General features: G+C 36.8%; 1 protein-coding gene across 5 annotated transcripts in view; it reads right to left on the reverse strand.

Moving 5' to 3' along the window:
• The window catches only part of DMC1 (DNA meiotic recombinase 1), a 39,920-nt gene that overhangs the window by 15,186 nt on the left and 3,260 nt on the right, over positions 1-21,474 (reverse strand). For all 5 annotated transcript variants that reach the window (XM_023631395.2, XM_070253622.1, XM_023631396.2 and 2 more), the window contains exons 4-12: positions 21,219-21,365; positions 19,314-19,396; positions 14,757-14,809; positions 13,706-13,747; positions 12,449-12,521; positions 8,729-8,820; positions 8,247-8,320; positions 8,001-8,115; positions 7,577-7,637 (exon numbers count right to left, since the gene is read on the reverse strand). In XM_023631395.2, the coding sequence (XP_023487163.1) occupies positions 7,577-7,637; positions 8,001-8,115; positions 8,247-8,320; positions 8,729-8,820; positions 12,449-12,521; positions 13,706-13,747; positions 14,757-14,809; positions 19,314-19,396; positions 21,219-21,365 (740 nt within the window). The remainder of the gene's footprint in view (positions 1-7,576; positions 7,638-8,000; positions 8,116-8,246; positions 8,321-8,728; positions 8,821-12,448; positions 12,522-13,705; positions 13,748-14,756; positions 14,810-19,313; positions 19,397-21,218; positions 21,366-21,474) is intronic.

Below are 21,474 nucleotides of genomic sequence, written 5' to 3' on the forward strand. Positions count from 1 at the left end.
AGAAACTAGGATCAAAATAAAAAGACAATCCACCAACTGGGAGAAAATATTTGCAAATCATATATCTGACAAGGGGCTAATCTCCATAATATATAAGGAACTCACACAGCTGAACAACAAAAAAACAAACAGCCCAATCAAAAAATGGACAGAGGATATGAATAGATATTTTTCCAAAGAAGATACACAGATGGCTAATAAGCACGTGAAAAGATGTTCAACATCACTAACCATCAGGGAAATGCAAATCAAAACTACACTAAGATACCACCTTACGCCCATTAAAATGGCTATAATCACTAAGACTAAAAATAACAAATGTTGGAGAGGGTGTGGAGACAAGGGAACCCTCATACACTGCTGGTGGCAATGCAAACTGGTGCAGCCACTACGGAAAGCAGTATGCAGATTCCTCAAAAGACTAAAAATAGAACTACCATATGACTCAGCTATCCCACTACTGGGTTTCTACCCAAACAACTTGAAATCAACAATCCAAAGCGACATATGTACCCCTATGTTCATTGCAGCAGTATTCACAATAGCCAAGACATGGAAGCAATCCAACTGCCCATCGACTGATGATTGGATAAAGAAGATGTGGTGTATATATATATATATATATATATATATATATATATATATATACACACGCAATGGAATACCACTCAGCCATAAAAAAGACAAAATCATCCCATTTGCAACAACGTGGATGGACCTGGAGGGAATTATGTTAAGCGAAATATGCCAGACTGTGAAAGACAAACACTGTATGATTTCACTCATATAAGGAATACAAACACACACATGGACAAGGAAAACAGTTCAGTGGTTACCAGGGGAAGGGGGGTGGAGGGTGGACACAGGGGGTAAAGGGGAGCACTTATGTGGTGACAGACAAGAAATAATGTACAACTGAAATTTCACAATGATGTAAACTATTATGAACTCAATTTAAAAAAAAACAAGAGAGAATAGGTACTACTGCTTGTCACTGATTACTCCAGGTGAAGAGCCTAAATGTTTAGAATGTCATCTCCAAAGGGAGATGATTTTAAATGAACTAAATTGGGAAATAAATTACAGGGTTTGTGAAAGTGCTAAGAAAACATATAGGAAAGATATTATGGGGAGAAAAAAAGTCCTCAAAAATCACTCATAAACTAAGAGTTGTACTTAATCACAATAGATTGCAAGACAGCATAACAGCTTTAGCTCTGGAACAATATCAAGCCAATTCAAATTTTACTTGCTCCATCAAGGTATTAAGGATTCTGTGTAGAATTTTGTGTAGAATTTATGGCTCTTAACATTCCTTATAGGACACTAACACTTTGATAATTTAATAAAAGATAGAGACTCTCCCCCAGAAAAAGGCACATACGCACATATACAAACATTTTCATGTAAGTTGAGGAGATACATGGTTTTTCCCCTCTCTGGTGCAGATGAGTATTATTAACAACCAAGATTTACTGAGTCCTTACTATGTGGCAGACACTCTTCTAACTCATCTAATTATTTCCCTTTGCTTAGATTCCACATTTAGTAAACAACTTTGGATTAAAATTTGGATTCCTATAGAGGTCTGCCTACCGGTCACAAGAACCTCAAATGTAGCTACGTTTTTCATTATCAGTAAACTGACCCTCTGATCTTTCGTTGGGTCTCATAAGCTTGATTAATATGAGTCTGACCCCCGCTCCCCTCTGAGAGATGGACTGGTTCTCAGCAGGCTGATCAAATAAAATCTCTGCCTGCAAGGCCGAGGGCCCTGAATTCTGGTCAATTCACCAGAGTAATGGACGCATCCCTACAAAGCCTCTTAAATGACAGCATGCCAACCTTTCCCTAGGCACGTACAGCCCTGATGTACTGGGTGAGTTTTGGAGTTAGACCTGGGCTCAAATTTTGGCTTATCAGCCAGCTGTGTGACCTCAGGAAAATTGTTTAACCATTCTAAGTGTCTGCTTCTTCATTTTAAATGGGGATAATAACTGCACCTAAGTGGTGGGATAGTTGTGAGAATAAAACGAAATAATTTCGGTAAGGCATTAGCCTAGTGACTATAATTATTATCTGCTTTCCTAATCCTGACTCAAACACCTATTATTTATGTTATGTTGGGCTAGTTACTTATTTTTATGAATCTCAGTTTCTTTAACTGTAAAATGGGAACAAAAAGATCTTACCTCTTAGGGCTCTTGTGAGGATTCAAGATATATTTAATATAACTTGTTGGGAGCCAGGTCATTTATACATATTAGCTCTATCCTTACAGTAATCCTGGCACATAAGAAATACTCAACAACTGGTAACTAATGTTATTTAACTAAACAATTCAGTTAAAACAGTCACTCTTTCAGTGACATGTAGACCAAGAAACTTCTTAAAGTTCCCTTGAGCCTCCTGAGTATTCTAGCAGTTATAACAAAGTCTTGAGTAAAGTTCAAGAAGGTGTAATAGCATTCCACATTCTTTTAGAGGGCTTTAATTTACTTCTATTTCTGAGCAAGTAAAAACAGCTTCAGAAAACCACCCACGTCCCTGCTTTAGCCTATTCTCTTATTTCCCCTTCTTTTATATTTTCTTCTCCTCTTCTTTCCTTCTTTACTCAGGGGCTAGGGGAGTATGATGAGAAAGAGGAAGAGATGGGGTGGATATTGGGAATATAGAGGGGCCAAGAAAGATTGTTTCATTTATCCCTGTCTGACTGAACAGGATACAACATATTATATTGTTGAAGGTAAGACCCAGAACAGCCTGACCTCCCAACTTCAAATTAGGTGCTGGGGTCATGTAGTATAGGATTATGGTGATGGTAGGGCAGGGGATATTTTTCTGGGAGTAGGATGGGGAGGGTAGCACAGGGAGGCTAAAAGAGCATCAACTTTGAAGTCAGAGATACCTGGGTTCAAATCTGGGCTTCTGCTTTTTAACTGTGTGAATTAGCAAGTACCAAGTACTCTAGGCCTCTGTTTCCTCCTTTATAAATTAGGAACAATAATAGTATCCACCTCAAATACTGATTGGAGCGGGCACCTTGAGCGGCCCGGGCAAGGGCAACCTTGTGGGACAACTGGTACTCTTGGTAGTTTGACTTGCAAAGGGGTAAGCTTACAGATGGAAGTTTTGAGAAGGAGTCCATTAAGGAGAGAAAGGCTGAGTGAGCATGCCCAAGAATGAGGAGCATGCTTTGAGATTAGGGGACGATAGGAAGAGAACTGTCCAAAGAGAAGAGTGTTGGGGAAAGAGAAGAGACGGGTTTTTTTGTTTTTTTTTTTTCTGCTTTATCTCCCCTAATCCCCCTGGTACATAGTTGTATATCTTAGTTGCAGGTCCTTCTAGTTGTGGCAAAATTTTAATTATTTCTTTTGAGGAAGATTAGCCCTGAGCTAGCATCTGTGCCCATTTTCCTCTACTTTATATGTGGGATGCCTACCACAGCACGGCTTGCCAAGCAGTGCCATGTCCGCACCCGGGTTCCGAACCAGCAAACCCCTGGCCGCCAAAGTGGAACGTTAGCACTTAACCGCTGTGCCACCGGGCCTGCCCAAGAGACAGTCTTAAAAAGGCGTATGTTTAAGGACTTTTATTAAGGGCCGGCCCCGTGGCCAAGTGGTTAACTTCGCGCACTCCGCTTCAGTGGCCCAGGGTTCGGATCCTGGGCGCGGACATGGCACCACACATTAGGCCATGTTGAGGTGGCGTCCCACATGCCACAACTAGAGGGATTCACAACTGGAATATACAACTATGTACTGGGAGGATTTGGGGAGAAAAAGAGCAGGAAAAAAAAAAGAAGATGAATGGCAACAATTGTTAGCGCAGGTGCCAATCTTTAAAAAAAAAAAAAGAAAAGAAGTTTTATTAAGTAATCTCCCCCTTCTGTTTCCTCCCAAAATATGCATAAAAATCTACACTTTTTTCAAAAATTTGAAGAGGGAATTCTGGGGGCTTAGGGGGGATGTGGGAGGGATGCAGCCACATACTGAGATTGGCTTCACAGAAAGAACAGGGAGGCCCAAGGAGGCTGAGTTATGCTGGGTGGACATGAGAATTACAGATGATGATGCATGAAAGCACCTGGCACATGGTAAGCAATCAATAAATATAAGTTCTCTTAATTTTGAGGGGGAGGAAAATAAAGTTCAAATAGTTTAAATGACTTGCACAAGGTCACCATGCTAGAGACCTTGGCTTAATGTTTTTTCTCTAACCGTACTGCTTCTTAATTTATGCTAATGATGTTGAATCAGTAGGTGACACCCTTAGAGAATAAACTGGCTGCACATTTACAAGACTGCACACACTCTAAGATGACTTTTGTTTTAGGAAAACAAATACACAAATGAAGTAGGTGGCAACATCACGGTCTTATTTGTTGCTCATCTTATTACTTGCCCTGGTGTGGAGCTTTAAGGCTGATACTTTGACCTTGTATCTCCACACCTTCATCAACTGGATCATTCCAGTTCTAAAATCTGTATGTGTAAGCCTTATCTAGGAGCTACTGCTCCTCTGTATTATACGGCAGCTCCTTGCCTCTATAATTTTGTTCCTTTTTAATACGACGTGCCATCAAGTATAATGCATGGGATATAAGCCTCAATTATTGTCAGTGTACTTGGGGACTCATACCAATTATAGTGATATTTCTCTGACAGGCCCCAGGCGAGCTGCAGCTTGGAGTTCCTCACCAGTGAGAAGCAAAGATATTTTCTTTACAGGAGGATTTCTAATAACATTTGAAATCCTTTAGTTTAAAGCTGTTCTGTTTTTTTTCATTTAGTTGTGGCAATTTACGTGCTTTATATGACGACATGCATTTAATTTGTATTGTTATAATTTAACATACTTTAGAATATACTAATTATAGTGAATCTTGTTTCCTTACAACTCGGCTAGGTGGAGGAGATGATGTTTCAAAGCAGGTTCATCCAGCAAAAATACCAGCCTTTGTTACCTTTTCTGGCTCTTTACTTAGCTCACTTCATTATAAATCTCTTCCCCTCTCCAATTCCTTCAATTATTTCCTTTCGGTCACCTCTCTATTTCTCCTTTCATTGTCTTATTGCAGTTAATTCAAACGGTTTTACTTTTTTTGAAAGTTTCTACGAATGTAAGAAAGAGAACCCCATCTGACCTAATTTCCACTGATTTCCTTTGCCTTCTATCTCTAGATCAGCAGTTTTGGCCTCTTCAATGTTCCCTCCTCATACCTGAGAAAGAACATTGCTCTTTAACTTGTACTGTTTTATTTGAATGCAACCCACTTCCTCCCTCTGAGCCAATGAGTCATTTTCTCTTTTTAAAGCGAGCCTTAAAAATCTTCCATTTCTCTTCAGTTTAAAATAATTCTCTTTGTGAAGTACTTCATGCCCTGTGTATGAAAGACAGCCTATAAAACAGAAAATTGCCTTAACCACTCAAGGACTACAGACAATGTGTGACCCACCAAGACTTTAAAATTTTGACTTAAACAGACATCATTTATTTTTCTTCTTTATGGAGGCAAGGCATATGGTCCCTTTTGTTCGCTAGTGAATTCCCAGAATCTTGATACATAGTAGATTTTCAGTAATATTTATGGAAAGAATAAATAATTGATTTCCCTCTCCTCAATCTTTTTAACTTTCTTAATACTATTTGTGTGGTTAATAGTTTTTACATTGGAATTTCCTGTAATTAAGTAGAAAATACTCCTAATAGGGTATCGGAAGTGAGAGATACATCAAACTGCAGAAGACGCAGCAATACTCTTTGGGTAAGTTTAAAAAATGCCTAAAGAGAGACACACTCGTTTCAGTACAACTTACAGAATTTACAATAGCATACGAAATATCTTCTAATATATATGTCAATGGCTCATTTATCTGCTGCTATATGATGTATTGACTCAGTTTTAAAGTAATAAAACTTTATATTGCAACCATCAGAATAATAATTGATTTAAGCAAGAATCTTCAATGGATGCTAAAACCAATGGGTGAAAGCTTATTGCAGAACAAGATATTTACACGAGTCCCAAAGTATCACGCACAAATTTCTTATTAATTACAAAGAGGAAAAGGTCTTTTACAATGGAGAAATCTTGCAAACACCATCTTAAGCACATGATCAAACCTAACATGACTAATAATGGGACAAACTGCTCTCTTGTGCCCCCGATAGGATTTACTGAGAAGGCTATCATATCGCTTAAGTAGTTTTCCTGCTAAAACTGTTTGACATTTTAAATACTGAGAAAAAAAGTCAACTCTAAATTGAGGGACATTCTGAAAAACATTTGGCGTGTGCTCTTCAAAAATGTCAGTGTCATAAAAGTCTAACCAGAGGTTGAGGTTCTGATTAAAGGAGACATGACAACTACATGGAGTGCATGATCTTCACTTGATCCTGAATCAAAAACAAGACAAAAACCCAACAACTATAAAGGACATTAGTGGGACAACTGGAGACGCTTGAATACAAGTGTATATTAGATGGCACTAGTATGCCAATTTTAAGTTTCCTGAATGTGATAATTATATTGTGATTATGCAGGAGAATGCTTTTGTTCTCAGAAGAGATATGCTGAAGTACTAAGAGGTGAAGTGTCATGATGCTTCAATGTTTCAGGGAAAAAACTCTCAAATGCTTCACCAAAAAATATACATACATGTATGTATATGTACGGAGAAAGAGATTTTACACATATGCTTACACCCGCACACATAAAAACACACGAGAGAGAAAAAAGGTGGCAACATGTCAATAATTGATGAAACTAGGTGAAAGATATATGTACTTTTGTACTACTATATACATACTTTTTTACCATTGTACTACTCTTCCAACTTTGGTTAAAAAATTTCTAAATAAAAAGTTGTTGAAATGATCTTTAAAAAAGCAGCATCATAGATTCAGGGTTATTTTGATTACTTATTCAGACACATAATGCTCACATTTTTTGATAGTGGTAACTAACCTTTCTTCACATTTTGTGTTTTCACTATCCTCCTTTAGCTCTCCTTGCCTTTCCATTCACTGCCGTCTTTCAAGCAGAGCCATCAACAGGCGCGTTATGTGCACAAATACTTCAACAAATTCTGAAGATGCCTAGTGTGGACTGAAATTCTATTCCTTGAAACAGAAGACTTCTCTCATAGGACCTCTTATAAATATATCTCATTTATATGCTGTAGGGAGCCTGCTTTTTTGTTTTTAGGATAACAGTTTATCAGTGCAATAGAAGCCATTCATGTATCTGGAATCTAAGTTTTTATTTCTCTAGGATCTTTTTCTTATTGTCCTTCAATATTCTTTTAGTCCTAGACAAAAGAGGAGCCCAAAGTATCTCTCAAAATAGTTAAACTATTGTTTTATTTTATAAAGAACTACAGAAAAATTGGTTCTGGATAACAAATAAGTGATATTGGCAACTATGAAGCAATATGCACTGTGCAATAAAGTGATTTGTGATATATTTGTGCCTGCAACAAGACTGATTATTTTGGAATTATTTTCTATTCTACACTCTAACCCTCTTGATATTAATCTTTATGAAATAAAAAAGCAGAATATTGGGGCTTACGTCATAGTTGCTCCTGGATCAGCAGTCATTTGATTGGTCACAAACACAGCCACATTATATTCTGCATTGAGAAATAAAAGTAAGAAACTAAGATAATGGCAATATAAATATAAGAAGTTCATCGTTTAGATTTCAGAATTTAGAAACATTGTGCCATGAATTTATTTTATAAACAAGATCAGATTCCTATTTTTTCATTGATAACATGAATTAATTTATTTAATGTTATTATTATTATTTAGGTACCTTATTATATTAGAATCAATATTTTTGGTTAAAAAAAAGAGTTGTATTCCCATGAAGGTAATTTTATTTTTTAAAAATGTATTGCCTCCTGACATTATTCTGAGCTTTTCTGCAAAGTGTACTCAGCAAACAGTCATAGATGTTATTCTGATAGCGCCATTTTATTTAAAAAATCTACCTTCTGAGATTTTTTGGAGTCGTGACAACATCTGAGCCAACTTTTGCTGCCGTTCAGCTAACTCCCCACGACCGCTGAAATCCACTCGAAAAAGTGCCATTATTGAATCAATGATCTGCACAGAGTTAATGTAACAATAAATAGCATTTGGAAATGGAAGGAAGAAGTTGATTTGAATCAGAGTCAATAGAAGAAAAATATTATGCTAAATAGCTCTGTGAGCGAGCAATATTTAAATGCCTATACCAATAGCTTGAAGATGCCAGCTTCTTCATGGAACTTTGCTGCTACATAATCAAGTAGCTCCATCTGATGTTCACCTGGTGGGAAATGCAGAGAGAAAATGTTATAAAAGCTAGAAGAAACAGACGCTAAGATCATTTATGTCCTTGGGAGTCAGGCAAAAGAGAGTCCTTGAAGGATTTTCTTAAGTATTTATGACTTTGTTAAATTCAATTTCGTATTCTGCCTTAGCATAAATGACAAATGCTACATTATCCAAAAAGAATGTTACTTTCCATTTTAAAGGCGAAGAATAAGAAATAATTTGAGGGCATTCTAATATCTAAGGACTTATCACATGGTAAAATTTGTGGACTGACTAAATTAATTTGGAGAAAAGTAAAATAGAAAGAGAAAAGAAGTGTCAAAAGTTGTATCACTCAAATATTAAATCAGTGCTGTCAACCTTAAAACAGCCCAAACATCCAACTGCATGGGGTTCTTACTAGTATATGCACGTGCATAGAGTACATTGTCCAGTACTGCATCATGGTCTACATTGAAGCGATCAGCAATGTCCCGAAGGCGATCTGGACGGCTGGAGTATGTCAAGATTAAGGATCCAATAAATCAATTCCAAAAAAAGTTTAGATAACAACTACAAAATATAACACCTTAAATAAGCAAATTAACAGAGAAGCAAAACAGTGTACCCACAAAGGTATTTTGAAGGATGCTAATGACCACTTAAAATCTAGACCAGATTTTATTTTTCAAAAGTGCCTCAATTTATGAATACCTTAGGTAGTGATAACAGTCATAGAAATCATGAATTTAAACATTAAATTATCTAACCTTTACAAACATTTTGAAAGCTAGTCGTTATGGCCTATATTACATTTTACAGTTGAGGACACTGACAAACAGAGATTAGGTGAATGACTCAGGATTATGCAGCAGATCAGTTACAAGAGAAAAACTAGACACTAAGATTTGTGAATCTCTTTTGTTCTCAGTTCTAGAAAAGTAGATCTATTCTAGGAAAACAACATCACTGAGTTATAATTCGAGTCACTTCAAAGTGAATTAATTCACTCTCTTCATAATTCTTACTTGTTTAATATGAAATAGTTTAATACACTATTAATCACATGTTGCCCAAAAGTGATAAATTTGACTACATGAAGCAAAAGGTCAAAAAAGTAACTTCAAGGGTCAGAAGGGAACTATCAACCTGGGGTTTTGGTTTACTTAGGGTTTAAAATCCACTTTCTTCTAAAGGAGTTGTGTTAGCTTTCTGAAATTAGTAAATTCACAGAGAGGCAATTTCAGTGTACCTGCAAAGGGATTCTGGAAGATGCTAATAATCACTTATATGTATCTAACCTATAAAGGAGTAATAAACATTTTCTTTTAGGTCTTTGGTGATCTCAACAATATGTCTACAGTATCCTCTAAAGAGAAGTGAGGTAAAATAAAATGCATTATCTGTGATCTCACTTCACTTTGTTTACAGTGTTTATATAATACTGATCATACTATAAGTAACTGTAAAGCAAGGACCATTTGTAATCTTATTTGTGACCCTTGCAACTAGTTCGATAAATGTGGGATTGTCTTTAGGCTCTCCTAGCCATCTGTATCCTCATGCACCATATGTGTCCTTTTCTTCAGAGCCTCAGTGATGGCCACTAAAATCTTCCATTGCTACTGGGTATATCCTGGGCGGACAAGCCAAAGGAGACTTTGGAATTGGAAGAGGAGTGTTTTTCACCATGTCAGTTTTTACAAAACCCAGTTAGTATGTGACCAGGAGTGTAAAGTTTGGCTTATGCTGAAGGAAAGTTCAAATCAATCTACAAATATTTATTAACTGACAACCATAGGGAATCGATTATCATATTAACCAATTACCAATGCAAGGCATTATGGAAGATATAAGGAGTTATAAGACAATCTATGCCGTAGGTAAGCTTAAAACATAATTAAGGAGGCAAAATATAAACATATAAAAAGAAATATATCAAGAGAGAGCAGTATATGGGTAAAGAGTAACATCCTACTGTAGCGCTTGCATGTCCTTGCTCCCCCCAGCTGTTCCTCCCTACTCCTTCTTGCATAAGATTTGGCTCCTAACTATTCCACTCTACCATTCTTGATAAAATCCAAACTGCCCAAATGGTGGCTGTTATTCTGCAAGAACAATTCCTCTGTCTCCAAGAATCCCTAACCAACTATCGGAAACTAGCTGAACTCCAGGTGAGTCCCTCTGGCTAAAGCCCTGTACAACGTTCCACCCTCTTTCCCCAAGTCCTTCAGTCTTCTCATACCCAGTATTTACAAATAAAGTCTTCTACAAATGGTTCTCTGGTTCTTTTTCTTGTACTAGAGTATTTTAGATGGTAAATTCTATAACAGATCAAGAAGGAAAGGTTTTCTAAGTTGGGTAATTAGAGAAGATTAGAAAAGGCAGGCTTACAATTGAGCCTTAAAGGATTTGTGTGATTCAGAAAGACTGTGAGGTAGGGAAAGAGGGAGCAAATATCCAATAAGATAAAAATATACCATGCAAATTTCGCTATGACTGGCCAAATTAATATTCAGGAGTGAGAGCAAAATAAAGGCATTTTCAGATACGCCAGAGCTTAACGTCTACCACCTGGATTACTTTTCTGAAAGAATTACTTGAGTAGATACTCCACCAAAACAAAAATACAGGAAAGAAGAAGATTTGGATGTAAGAAACCATAATCTTTATAGTTAAATCTAAATAATTGCTGACATAATGTTTTCAAATTTTAACAGCAAAGCATGTTTTAGAGACAATAAGATCAGACTAGAACAGACTGATCTCTTTGTCTGTAATAGTGACAATAGTGAGTACGAGCTTAGAGTGCTAGGCTGGGGCTTCACTGTGAATGGCATTACAAATGTGTGCAGGTCTTCTTTATTGTTAAAAAGAATTTCCTCTGAACCTGACACCTCCTCAAACTACTGTATTTCTTCTTCTATTGATTGGTCAATTACACACCACCTCAATTCCTTACTGTTTATTTGCAACAAGCTTCCATCACCTCACTTTACTGCAAATCCTCTCTTGGATTCCTAATTTCCAAGTTCAGTGTGATCTGTCTCAGTTTGCACCTTCATTCTCTCCCTCTCTCTCTCTGGAACATTGCCGATTACCCTTTTCTTCTTGAAACTTTCCTGTTGCTCAGCCTCCACACTGGATTTCCTCCTACTTCGTCTGTCTCTATGGGTTCCTCTTTTTAGTCCCTCTTCCTAAACATAGGCACACACTGAAGTGCTATTCTCAGTTCTCTTTTCTTCTCCCTAAGTTCTCTTGCTCCCTTGGCTATTCCATCCATTTCTTTGGCCCTACTCCTTTCTCAAGCCGAGTCCAACATTTCCAACAGCCATATGGATGGCCTCCTGTACTTCATATTCACATTATTATGAAACGTCACAAATTAAAATGCAACATCATCCTTTTTCTGAAACATGATCTTCCCGATTCCGTCATTAGTGTCATTCTTCTCCCAGTATCTAGACAAAAAAACCCTGAGAGTGGTTTCTCAAACCTGTCTTTCGTTTGTCTACCGAACACAGTCATCACGTCCTATCAATTTTCCTCCCTAATATTTCTTGTCTTTTTCTTTTTATTCCTACTTCTCCCAACCTAAATCAAGTTCTCATTACTCGCCTAGAATATTGCAAAAGTATCCATTTACAGTCATCATCCGGTTTCAAGGCCCTTCATGTCTAAGACCCAGATCACCTTTCCCGCCTTGCATTCTGGAACACTTTACACTTCAGTTAGACTGCAGTTCTTTCTGCCACCCAAACAGGTTCTGCCCTCTTCCCTTTTGTGCTTTTGTTCTCTTCATACTTTTCCCTTTATTTGGGACCATGACTTTGAGTGAGTCAATAATCTTCTTTCTAACTGTTAAGTAAAATCTTTGGAGAAGAGGAGTAAAAATGAAGATATATTTCCTCTCATGTATTCATTTTGTCAATTTTATACCAAACTCACGTGGAGATGTGAAATCTTTTAAAATAAAAAGTAACTTGAGAACTTGACCAGCAATTGTTTTCCCCTTGGCTTTTCTCATTATTGCTAGTTTACGGGATGATTACAAAAATGACATATTTCAAACAAATTCTCTTTAAAGTAACAATACTATATTACACTATTATGTTAGCAACTTGTTTAAATAAAAGGGTACAAAGTATTTTCTGTATCAATGAAGATAATCTTTCCTCCTGAGTAGCCACCTGCTCCTGGAAGTTGAGCTGTCACTAGGAAGCAATTAAAAATTAATTAATATTAGTGGAGTGAATAAACTTTGTACAAATGAATATATAAATTAACATGGGATTTACCCTGGTTGCAACTCTTTAGTCAATCTAGCAAAGAATCGTAATCCTTTAGTTTCTAAACAAAGAGCATGCTACATTTTTATATTACTAACCCGTGGTAAAATTGTAAGTATTCTGCCAGCATAGCAGTAATTCAACAAAGAAAGTCACTCACTGTCTCTCACAATGGGAGATACTCATGAACATTAGTTCTCCTAAGAATAGAAGTAGACTTTAAACATTACTAATTTCTTTCTATAAGAAATAATCATAAATATAATTTATGCTATATAACTCATCTAAATAACTTTTCAATTAATGTATGTCAAATTTTTTTATTAATGTTATGATAGATTACAATGTATGTCAAATTTTTAAGTGCCTTTCCTTTACATAGTAGTAGTAGTTAACACTGAGGAATTACTTTATATTAGCTACATGTATTATTTCATTTATTTTTCAAAACAATCCTAAATTTGGCACTATCATTATTCCTATTTTACTGATGGGGAAAATTAGAAAGGTGAAGCAACTTGCCCAAGGTCTCACAGCTATTAATGGTAGAGCCCAGACTGGAGGCAGGTATTTTGATTCCAGAATCCCCTTCTTAACCACTTTGCCATGCTCCTTCTATTTAGGTCAAAGGAATGCAGAGTAATGTCTTCGTGCAAAAGAAGGTATTTTGGCTTATTTTGTTTTAGAAAAACTTGTTTTGAAGTCTTTTTTAGAGCCAACTTCACTCCATGGAAAGTAAGGGATTCTAGGCCTCAAGAGATTTTGTGACATTCTTACAGATACAATATAGAAAAGTTGGAACAGGAAAAATTGAGACAGTGGATGCTCCTCCCCCCCCAACACATTCATATACCCACTTACCTCCTCCTTGTTTCTATTCAGGTGTTCAGAGTGCAGCACACACAACATCACCTCAAGCATCACACATTCAAAGACCAGCTCTGGTATTTGTGTAACCATGGGCAGTTGACTTAACTCCTCTGAGTTTTAGTTTCCTTGCAAGTTTGTTCAGACTACATGAGATTATGTGTACCAAGCTCAAAGTAGATTAGTAAGTTATAGCCGTGATCATTATTATTATTGTTGTTGTCATTGTTACGTATTCTTACCACAGAGAGTATGAGAGAGCTGGGTTTTTCCAGTTCGAAATTCTGTGAAATACAGAAAAAATTTTAAAAATCATACATAATTAAATTTTAGATATTTTCATAAAGAATAAGTCTGGCCTCAGAGTATGGTTTTCTTTTCCAACAGTCAAATCTCACACATAAAGTACCTCTGTGTCACGAAGGGATTCTGCATATATGAATACCAGCAGTAAAAATAACTTTTTAAGGTATTTTTTCACAGAACTGTCCTTTAGATAAAAATTAATTTAAATCAAGTTTTCCTTAGGAATAGTCATATAAGTGAAAGTTTAAGACTCCACCACAGGAAGGAGAGCCTGGGTTCTCCCACTGACCTGAGATCCTCAAGGGCAGCTAAAGTAGTCTCAGATTGGTGGTATCCCCTAGCTGCCAACAAAAGCAATTCTCTCTGGAGGAAAACTTCCCCACTCACCAATTTAGGCCCATTGAACTCCGATAGATTAAAATCAAGCAACACGTTCACAAATATCAATAAATACACAGGAAAGTAAGCCACTAAGACTGAGAGTCAACAGAAATAAAGAAACACAGATTCATTTCTCCAAGTCTATAGAAATATCAACAACAATAAAACAGATTTCGTTCTCTGAGGATTGCAAATACTGGAACTGTCAGACAGAGTATGTAATACAGCTTTGCATAAATTTTTTTTAAAAATAGAGGATATAATTAGGAAGGAGAAAATCTATTCTCTATGTTCATGGAACATGCATTTTCTAGAAATAAGATCCATCTCATTATTCAAATACCTTTTGAAGGAATAAGAGAAAAAAAATTTTATTCTCTTCTATAGGAATCAGAGATAAAAAGATGAAAAATGCCAATAAGAGTCATCTGTTAATGTTGGAACATATTTTAAATGCAGCCAAGAATGATCCTGTATTATGATAATTGGGATTTCATCATAAATTCCAAAATAGATACAATTTGTTATTGGTTGTTTATTTAATTATATATGTGTGCATGCATATATATTTTTTTTCATATGACAAAATATTAAGGTTCTACCTACCGCCAAAAGCTTCTGTGATTGCCATGCTTTCAATTCCACCTCCTAGCAACTTACTGGAAATAGAAAGTAAGCATTAGTAACAGGAACAGAAATAGAGATATCAAGAAAGAAGAAAGTGTTAATATCATTAGTATCATATCTATCTATCTACGCAACATGAGCAGGAATTCTTTGCTGAATAAATGGCACTCCACCTGTTTAGAGCACAGGTTCTACTGCGTATGGGCAGGTGGATCAGCAAAATATTTATAAGCCCTGCTGTTCTGACTTCTGGGTACCAATAGGAAATGGGCTGTGCAGGCCTCATGTCTCACTATTATTCAGAATTGAATTGGAGTTTGAATAAATGGTCTTAGTTATTAACTGCATTTTTGATATTGTGCTGGAACTATGTTTCTAAAAGTCAACTGAATATCCGTTTTTTAAAAAAATGTACTGAGAAGCATACCAAAAATAGACATTAGGAGAATCCAGTGATTGTCACCATGATTGATTTATTCCTCACAAACCAAATTCTATGAAGAACACGTCAGAATAGAAAATATTTAAAGATGTTATACGCAATGCTAGCAGTTAGAAGAGTAACTGTCAGATTTTGACAGCATACATTTAATTGGTAACTCAGTGTTTTAGTACATTTAATATTCTTGATATGAAAAGACCTAAAGTTAAGTCATTATCTCATATATTCATTAGATGCAATAAATATTATTTGTGTTAATTGGGCTAAGATCTGTTAGGAGAGTTTTAAAAACTTTCACAGTTTCTATTAGCATAACTTTTGGGACATGATCAAAGATCAGACAAAGCTTTAAGAGATATGGATAATCCAATAAATTTACATTTACATAGTTTAAGAGAGCAACTTAAACATAAATTGAAGCAATGTTAGAAGTTATCCACAAATTCAGTGAGGACTATGGACTTCAATGAGGAAAAGAAAAATCTGATGCTGACCTGTATAACTTGAATCTAAAGGACAGGGGCTGAGAGACCATCCCACTTGGAGGGCATGCACTTGGAGATCCTAAGGGCCTACCAACTATTCAAGAGAGCTTTTCTTGTCCCTCCTCATCTTGAGAAAAATCACCCTGAAAGGTTACAGCTCTGGAAAAGCTCAGACAAAATTTCTGATTGATATGCTGAAAAGGCACCCCCAAAATTTACCCGAAAGGCACCCAAAATTATTTGGGATAGCATAGTTGTTGCCTTGGTGAAACTGAGGAAAATTTAGAATTAGGTAAAGAAATAGTGTTTTTAAATCTAGGGAGATTTAAAAATAGAAACACAAATCAAACCCACAGCTTATTATTTTCATATTAAATTTGGGAATAATCTGTGCATATTTGGTGTTTGAGAGCTTCTAAAGTTTAAGAGAATTTGACATTTTTATAATAACAGATTAGCCTCTAATTGATTAAATGATACAGACCTGCAGTTTCTAAGTTAATAACTAAGATTATGCACAGTACTTATTTGAACCTTTAAGAGTGCTGAATTATAAGTTTAATTTATTAGATTTACAAAAGATATTTAGGTAATTGGGAAGATTTTAATAATCAGACAAGTAAAGTTCTTAAAGGAAATATAATATAATAAATTCAAAAATAATTTAAAATGTTTAAGGGAACTTAGTTAACCATATTATAAAAGCCCCCTTAAGATTTGCTAGATTTATAAATAGACTTGTAGCTCAAGAAAGAATGTATAACATTTTAATAAATCAAATATTAATTTAAAAAAATCTAGTTCCTGAGTAATCTGTGCCCAAAACCCAACATCGAGGACACCGGAAAACCCACTATGACAGTAACAGTTTCTCTAGCTCACTGGTTCCTGGCCCACAATGTAATAGAGCAACTGGAGAACAGCAAGTTGTCATTTGAATCAAGCTGTTTTGTTGATTAACCTGATTTTTGACCAAGTTGCTGCGGAGGAGGATTTCCCAAAGACTCTTCCTTAGCTGTTAGTCACCTTTTTTTCAGGGTTCTGTGACTTTAAAATGTGAGGCAATGCTAAGTTACAGCAGTATTTTGTTGCACTGCAGTGTTTCAGACCCTTTAACAGGCTAGTGTGCACTGTGAATCTCTGAGAGGAATATATAGTATATTGCACTTCCCAACTTATTTCATTCACTATTTGTTTATTCATTCAGCAAATATTTATTGACATCTGGTTTGTGACAGAGATTGTTCTGTGCACTTGGGGCAAAGCAGTGAACAAAAGAAAGAGAAATCCTTCACTTCGTGGAGCTTACATTCTAACGAGAGAAAAGACAATAAACAGAAATAAGTAAAATATGTGGTATGTCAGATGTTATTAAATGGTATGGATAAAAATCAGATCCAGAAACGGGTTAAGAAGTGCAGAGGATGAAGGTAGGAGTTTAAATTTTCAAATAAAGCCATCAGAGAAGGTCTCATTGAGAAATAGACATTTTAGCAAAGACCTGAAAGAGATGACAGCAAGCCATAGATAATGAGGAAAGTGTGTCCAGGCAGAGAGGATGTTAAATGCAAAGTCCCTGGGGCAGTAGTGTATGTGGCACGTTCTAAGGATAGCAAAGAAGTCAGTCAGTGTGGTTGGTGCATAGTAAACTAGAAGAAGAATAAAAAATGAGATTAGGTTAGCGATTCCAGAAGACTGGCTTTTGCTCTGCGTGAGATGGGGAGTCATTAGGCTGTTTTGGGCAGAGGAGTATTGTGATCTGACCTACGTTTTAAAAGGATCATTCTGCCTCCTATGTGAAGAATAAACAGTATGGGTGAGGTCTGAAGGAGGGAAATTAGTGAGAAGTTATAATAATCCAGAGGAGATATTAATAAGTGGTTTAGACTAGGGAGGTAACACTGGAGGAGGTGGTGAGAAATAATTGGAAGTCATATTCCTCTCTTTCTCTGTACACATACACACACACAAATAGAAAAAAATATATAACTTTTTATTATCAAAAATTTCAAACATAAACAAAAGTAGACAAAAAAGTATAATAATGAATCATCATGTACCTATCACTCAGCTTCAACAATTATCAACTATGAATTCATGGTCAATCTTTCTTCATGTAAACCTCTAACCACTTCCCTCCCTTTTCATATTATTTTAAGCAGATTCTAGACAACATATCATTTCATCCTCAATAATTCAGTAGGTATCTCTAAAAGATGAAAACTCTTTTTTTTTGGTGAGGAAGACTGGCCCTGAGCTAACACCCATTGCCAAGCTTCCTTTTTCGCTTGAGGAAGATTGTCCCTGAGCTAACATCTGTGCCAATCTTCCTCTATTTTGTATGTCAGATGTTGCCACAGCATGGCTTGATGAGCGGTTTGTAGGTCTGCACCCAGGATCTGAACCTGAGAACCCCAGGCTGCCGAAGCAGAGCATGTGAACTTAACCACTATGCCACCGGTCAGCCCCAAAGACTCTTATTTTTAAGATGATTGCATTACCACTATCACACCTAAAAAATTAGTAATTCCTTAATATCAACTATCTAGTAAGCGTTCAATTTTTCTGTCTTATTTTTTTATAGTATGTTTGAATCAAGATCCAAATAAGATCCACATACTGGGATTAGGTGATATGTCTTTAAAATCTCTCAATTTCTAGGTCTTCTCCCTGACTCCATCTCTTTTTTTAACCCTTGTAATTTATTTGTTGAAGAAACTACGAGGTTTGTCCTGACTGAATATATTTGAAGGTAGAGCAGACGGGATTTGTTAATGGATTAGAGTTAGAGTGTGAGAGGAAAAAAAAAGGCACCAAGGATGACACCAAGGTTTTAGGTCTGAGGATCAGGACAGAGACCGATCTGAGATGAGGGAGACTTTGGGAGCAGCAGATTTGGAGCAAAGATCAAAAGTATGGTTTTGGAGCTGTGAAATCTGAGCTGAACAGAAGACATCCAAGTGGAGGCATCTTTGACTATGAAATCCTTTTTCCTTGGAGTATCTTGTGAGGACAAGATTTTGAGGAATACTTAGAAGGAATACTGCTTTTGTTGAAATTGCTTTTGGTGACTGCTCTAACTTATGAAATGGTAACTCTGCCTAGTAAGTTAGGGGGAAAAAATACATTCTAGTCAACTTGCATTGGGCAGATGATGGCTATGTCTCAAGAATCATAAGATAGTAAATAAAAATGGAAGTTAAAATTGCCGATGGTGAAGAGCAAAAACAACATTGGATTATTTCTTCTAAACTCTTCAGTCTAACAACTGATTTTTAAGTAAAACCAAAAGTGAAATGGAATTTTCTTCACCAATGGGGAAGAAAAGGAAATGAAAATTTAAAGTGATTTTTAAAATGGTTTGTAGATCAGTATAGACTGACTCAGAAACTACTTATATCTTGTAAGAAATTTAATCCTGGTTTTACAAGCAGTCTGGAATTTGTTTGCTTTGGGTGCCTTTTGAGACAAAAAAAAAAAAAAAATACTACTTCAAAAGGAGCAGCTATCTCTACCACTTATAGTAAAAATAACAACCAGATAGAGGAACAGAAATACAGAATTCCAAAGATTATGCTTAGTGGTTATAAAAAAATACGAGATACATACTCAAATTCCTGGCTCCCAGTGGTGATATGGAAAACCATCTTCCTCTTCTCACTGTACTCAAATGCAGTTAAGAATCCCGGTTCCTACAGAAAGACAAAAGAAAAAGTTCAAAAAGGGTATAAGATGATGGTTTTAATTTCAAATGCTGCCAAAAACTATACACTTGATCATCAGAGTCATCATTTGATATGAGCTACTGTTCATTTGTTTTGAAGGCAGCACAAGATCATGGTTAAGAGCGCAGGCTCTTGAGCCACCCTACCTAGGTTCAATTATGACTCTAATACTTACGAGTTGTGTGGTGTGGGGTAAACTACTTAATCTTGCTGTACTTCAGCTGCCTCTTTTGGGTGAAATGGGGATAATAATACTGTCTTTCTCATCGGGTAGTTGTAAAGATTAAATGAGATATATTTATGGCATAAAGCAGAATGGTATTTTATTAAATGATTCAGCTGATTTCATTCAACAGCATCATTTCCCCCAGCTTTAGAAATTACAAGGAGCACGGAAATTCCCATTTTCACTATTCATGAGGCAATATTATTCACATGGTAGATATACTGCTTATTTGCTGAATTAATGAGCTACAGCTGATGCAGTGGTGTAACTAGTGAAAATAGGCCCTGATGTGGTCTAACGTATTTCCCTCTTTGTTGTTTTATACTATGACAGTGATTCTCAAACTTCGGAGAACTTGAAGGGGAAAAAAAAGCCCAGGCTTTATCCTACTTCAATGAGCCTGGGCTGGTGTACTTTCTTAGCCGCTCTAGGTGATTCTGATACACACCAACGTTTAGAACCACTGTGCTATGAAACTGACTTCCTTTCTCTCTCTCTTTCTCATCTCTCTATCTCTCAATCCTTCTCTCTCTTTAAGAAGAAACAGCTTTAGGTGAGAAAGGGTAAGACTCTGGGTGTACCAGTAGGTGCTTGAGAAGGAGAAGGGTTCTTTTCTTTGGCGATGGGATAATTTTCCAAAGAAAAGAAGACTAATGCCTGGGAGCTATAAAGTAGCAGTGTTCCAAACACTGGGCACTGCTCCGGGGCTTCCCTAGACACGCTGGCAGTTGTAGAATTGACCCTTGGGTATACCGCCAGAGTGTACTCAGAAGCTAGAGCAACTGAGCTGTGTTCAGAGCGGGTCAGTCGGGTCCTCTCCAAGCTCAGGACCACACTGCCCCTGGCTTGTGCCTCGACTGCCTCTGGGAAAAGAAATCAAATGGCTGTCAGTGAAGAGAGCTTCTCGGCCTTGCTGAGAATGAGATCTTCACATACACATGTAGAAAAGGAGAGGCTTGCTCTTCTGCAAAGAGGGAGACTTGGTGACTATCTTTCTGCTCATTCCTATTTCCAGAGCTGGTGCCTCCAGCGGCCCCTAAACGTTCTACACAAAAACTTGGGTCAAAGGGACATGTGTCTGCTTGAAGGCTCTCAGCTGCATGGGCCTCTCATAGTCTGTGGGTCCAGCTACAAAGCACGGGTTTAGCTCAGCTTTAGTTCATATACGACTTGAGGAGGCAAGACAAAAATAAGGAGGAGCAAGATAAAAAAGCAAAAATAAAAAGGAGAAGAAGAGGCAGAGAAACAGAAATGGGGAAAAAGTAATATACAGGGAGACAAAAAGAAAAATTTTGGTAAAAATAATTACTTCCATAGTGATCCAGGTCTCTTAACCCCTGCCTCAATGTTTCAGAAATTGATTACTGTTGCGTTGAAACTGAAGCGATGAAAAGTTAACATGGGGAGTATAACAATATACAGAATACATAATATAATACAGTATATAGTATAATACACTGTGGGAGTGCAGAGTTCCCACAGTAGTTTCCAGCGTTCCCAACGAGAAAGGCTACAGAGACAGGGCCTCCTAAGCGAAAACAACAAAGAATGGATCTTGCTTACGATCAGTTTGTTGGCCGCCTCTTTAATCTTGTCCACCTTTGCTTCTGAGAGCCCTTTGACATTGCACAGGGCTCTTCTTGTTGTCATCTGTATCCCTTTGACAGTACAGATGCCTACTGACTTCAGTTTCTTAATGTCAGCCACGTTCTGTAAGTCAAAGAATGGGTGTAGCAGATTGATAAAATGCCAGCCCGAAAGCCTCCCATACTATGTCATGTGCTTCTGTGTCCGTCTCCTTCCACCACGATGCCAATTT

The sequence above is a fragment of the Equus caballus genome, chromosome 28 (assembly GCF_041296265.1).
Source record: "Equus caballus isolate H_3958 breed thoroughbred chromosome 28, TB-T2T, whole genome shotgun sequence".
Lineage (NCBI taxonomy): Eukaryota > Metazoa > Chordata > Mammalia > Perissodactyla > Equidae > Equus > Equus caballus.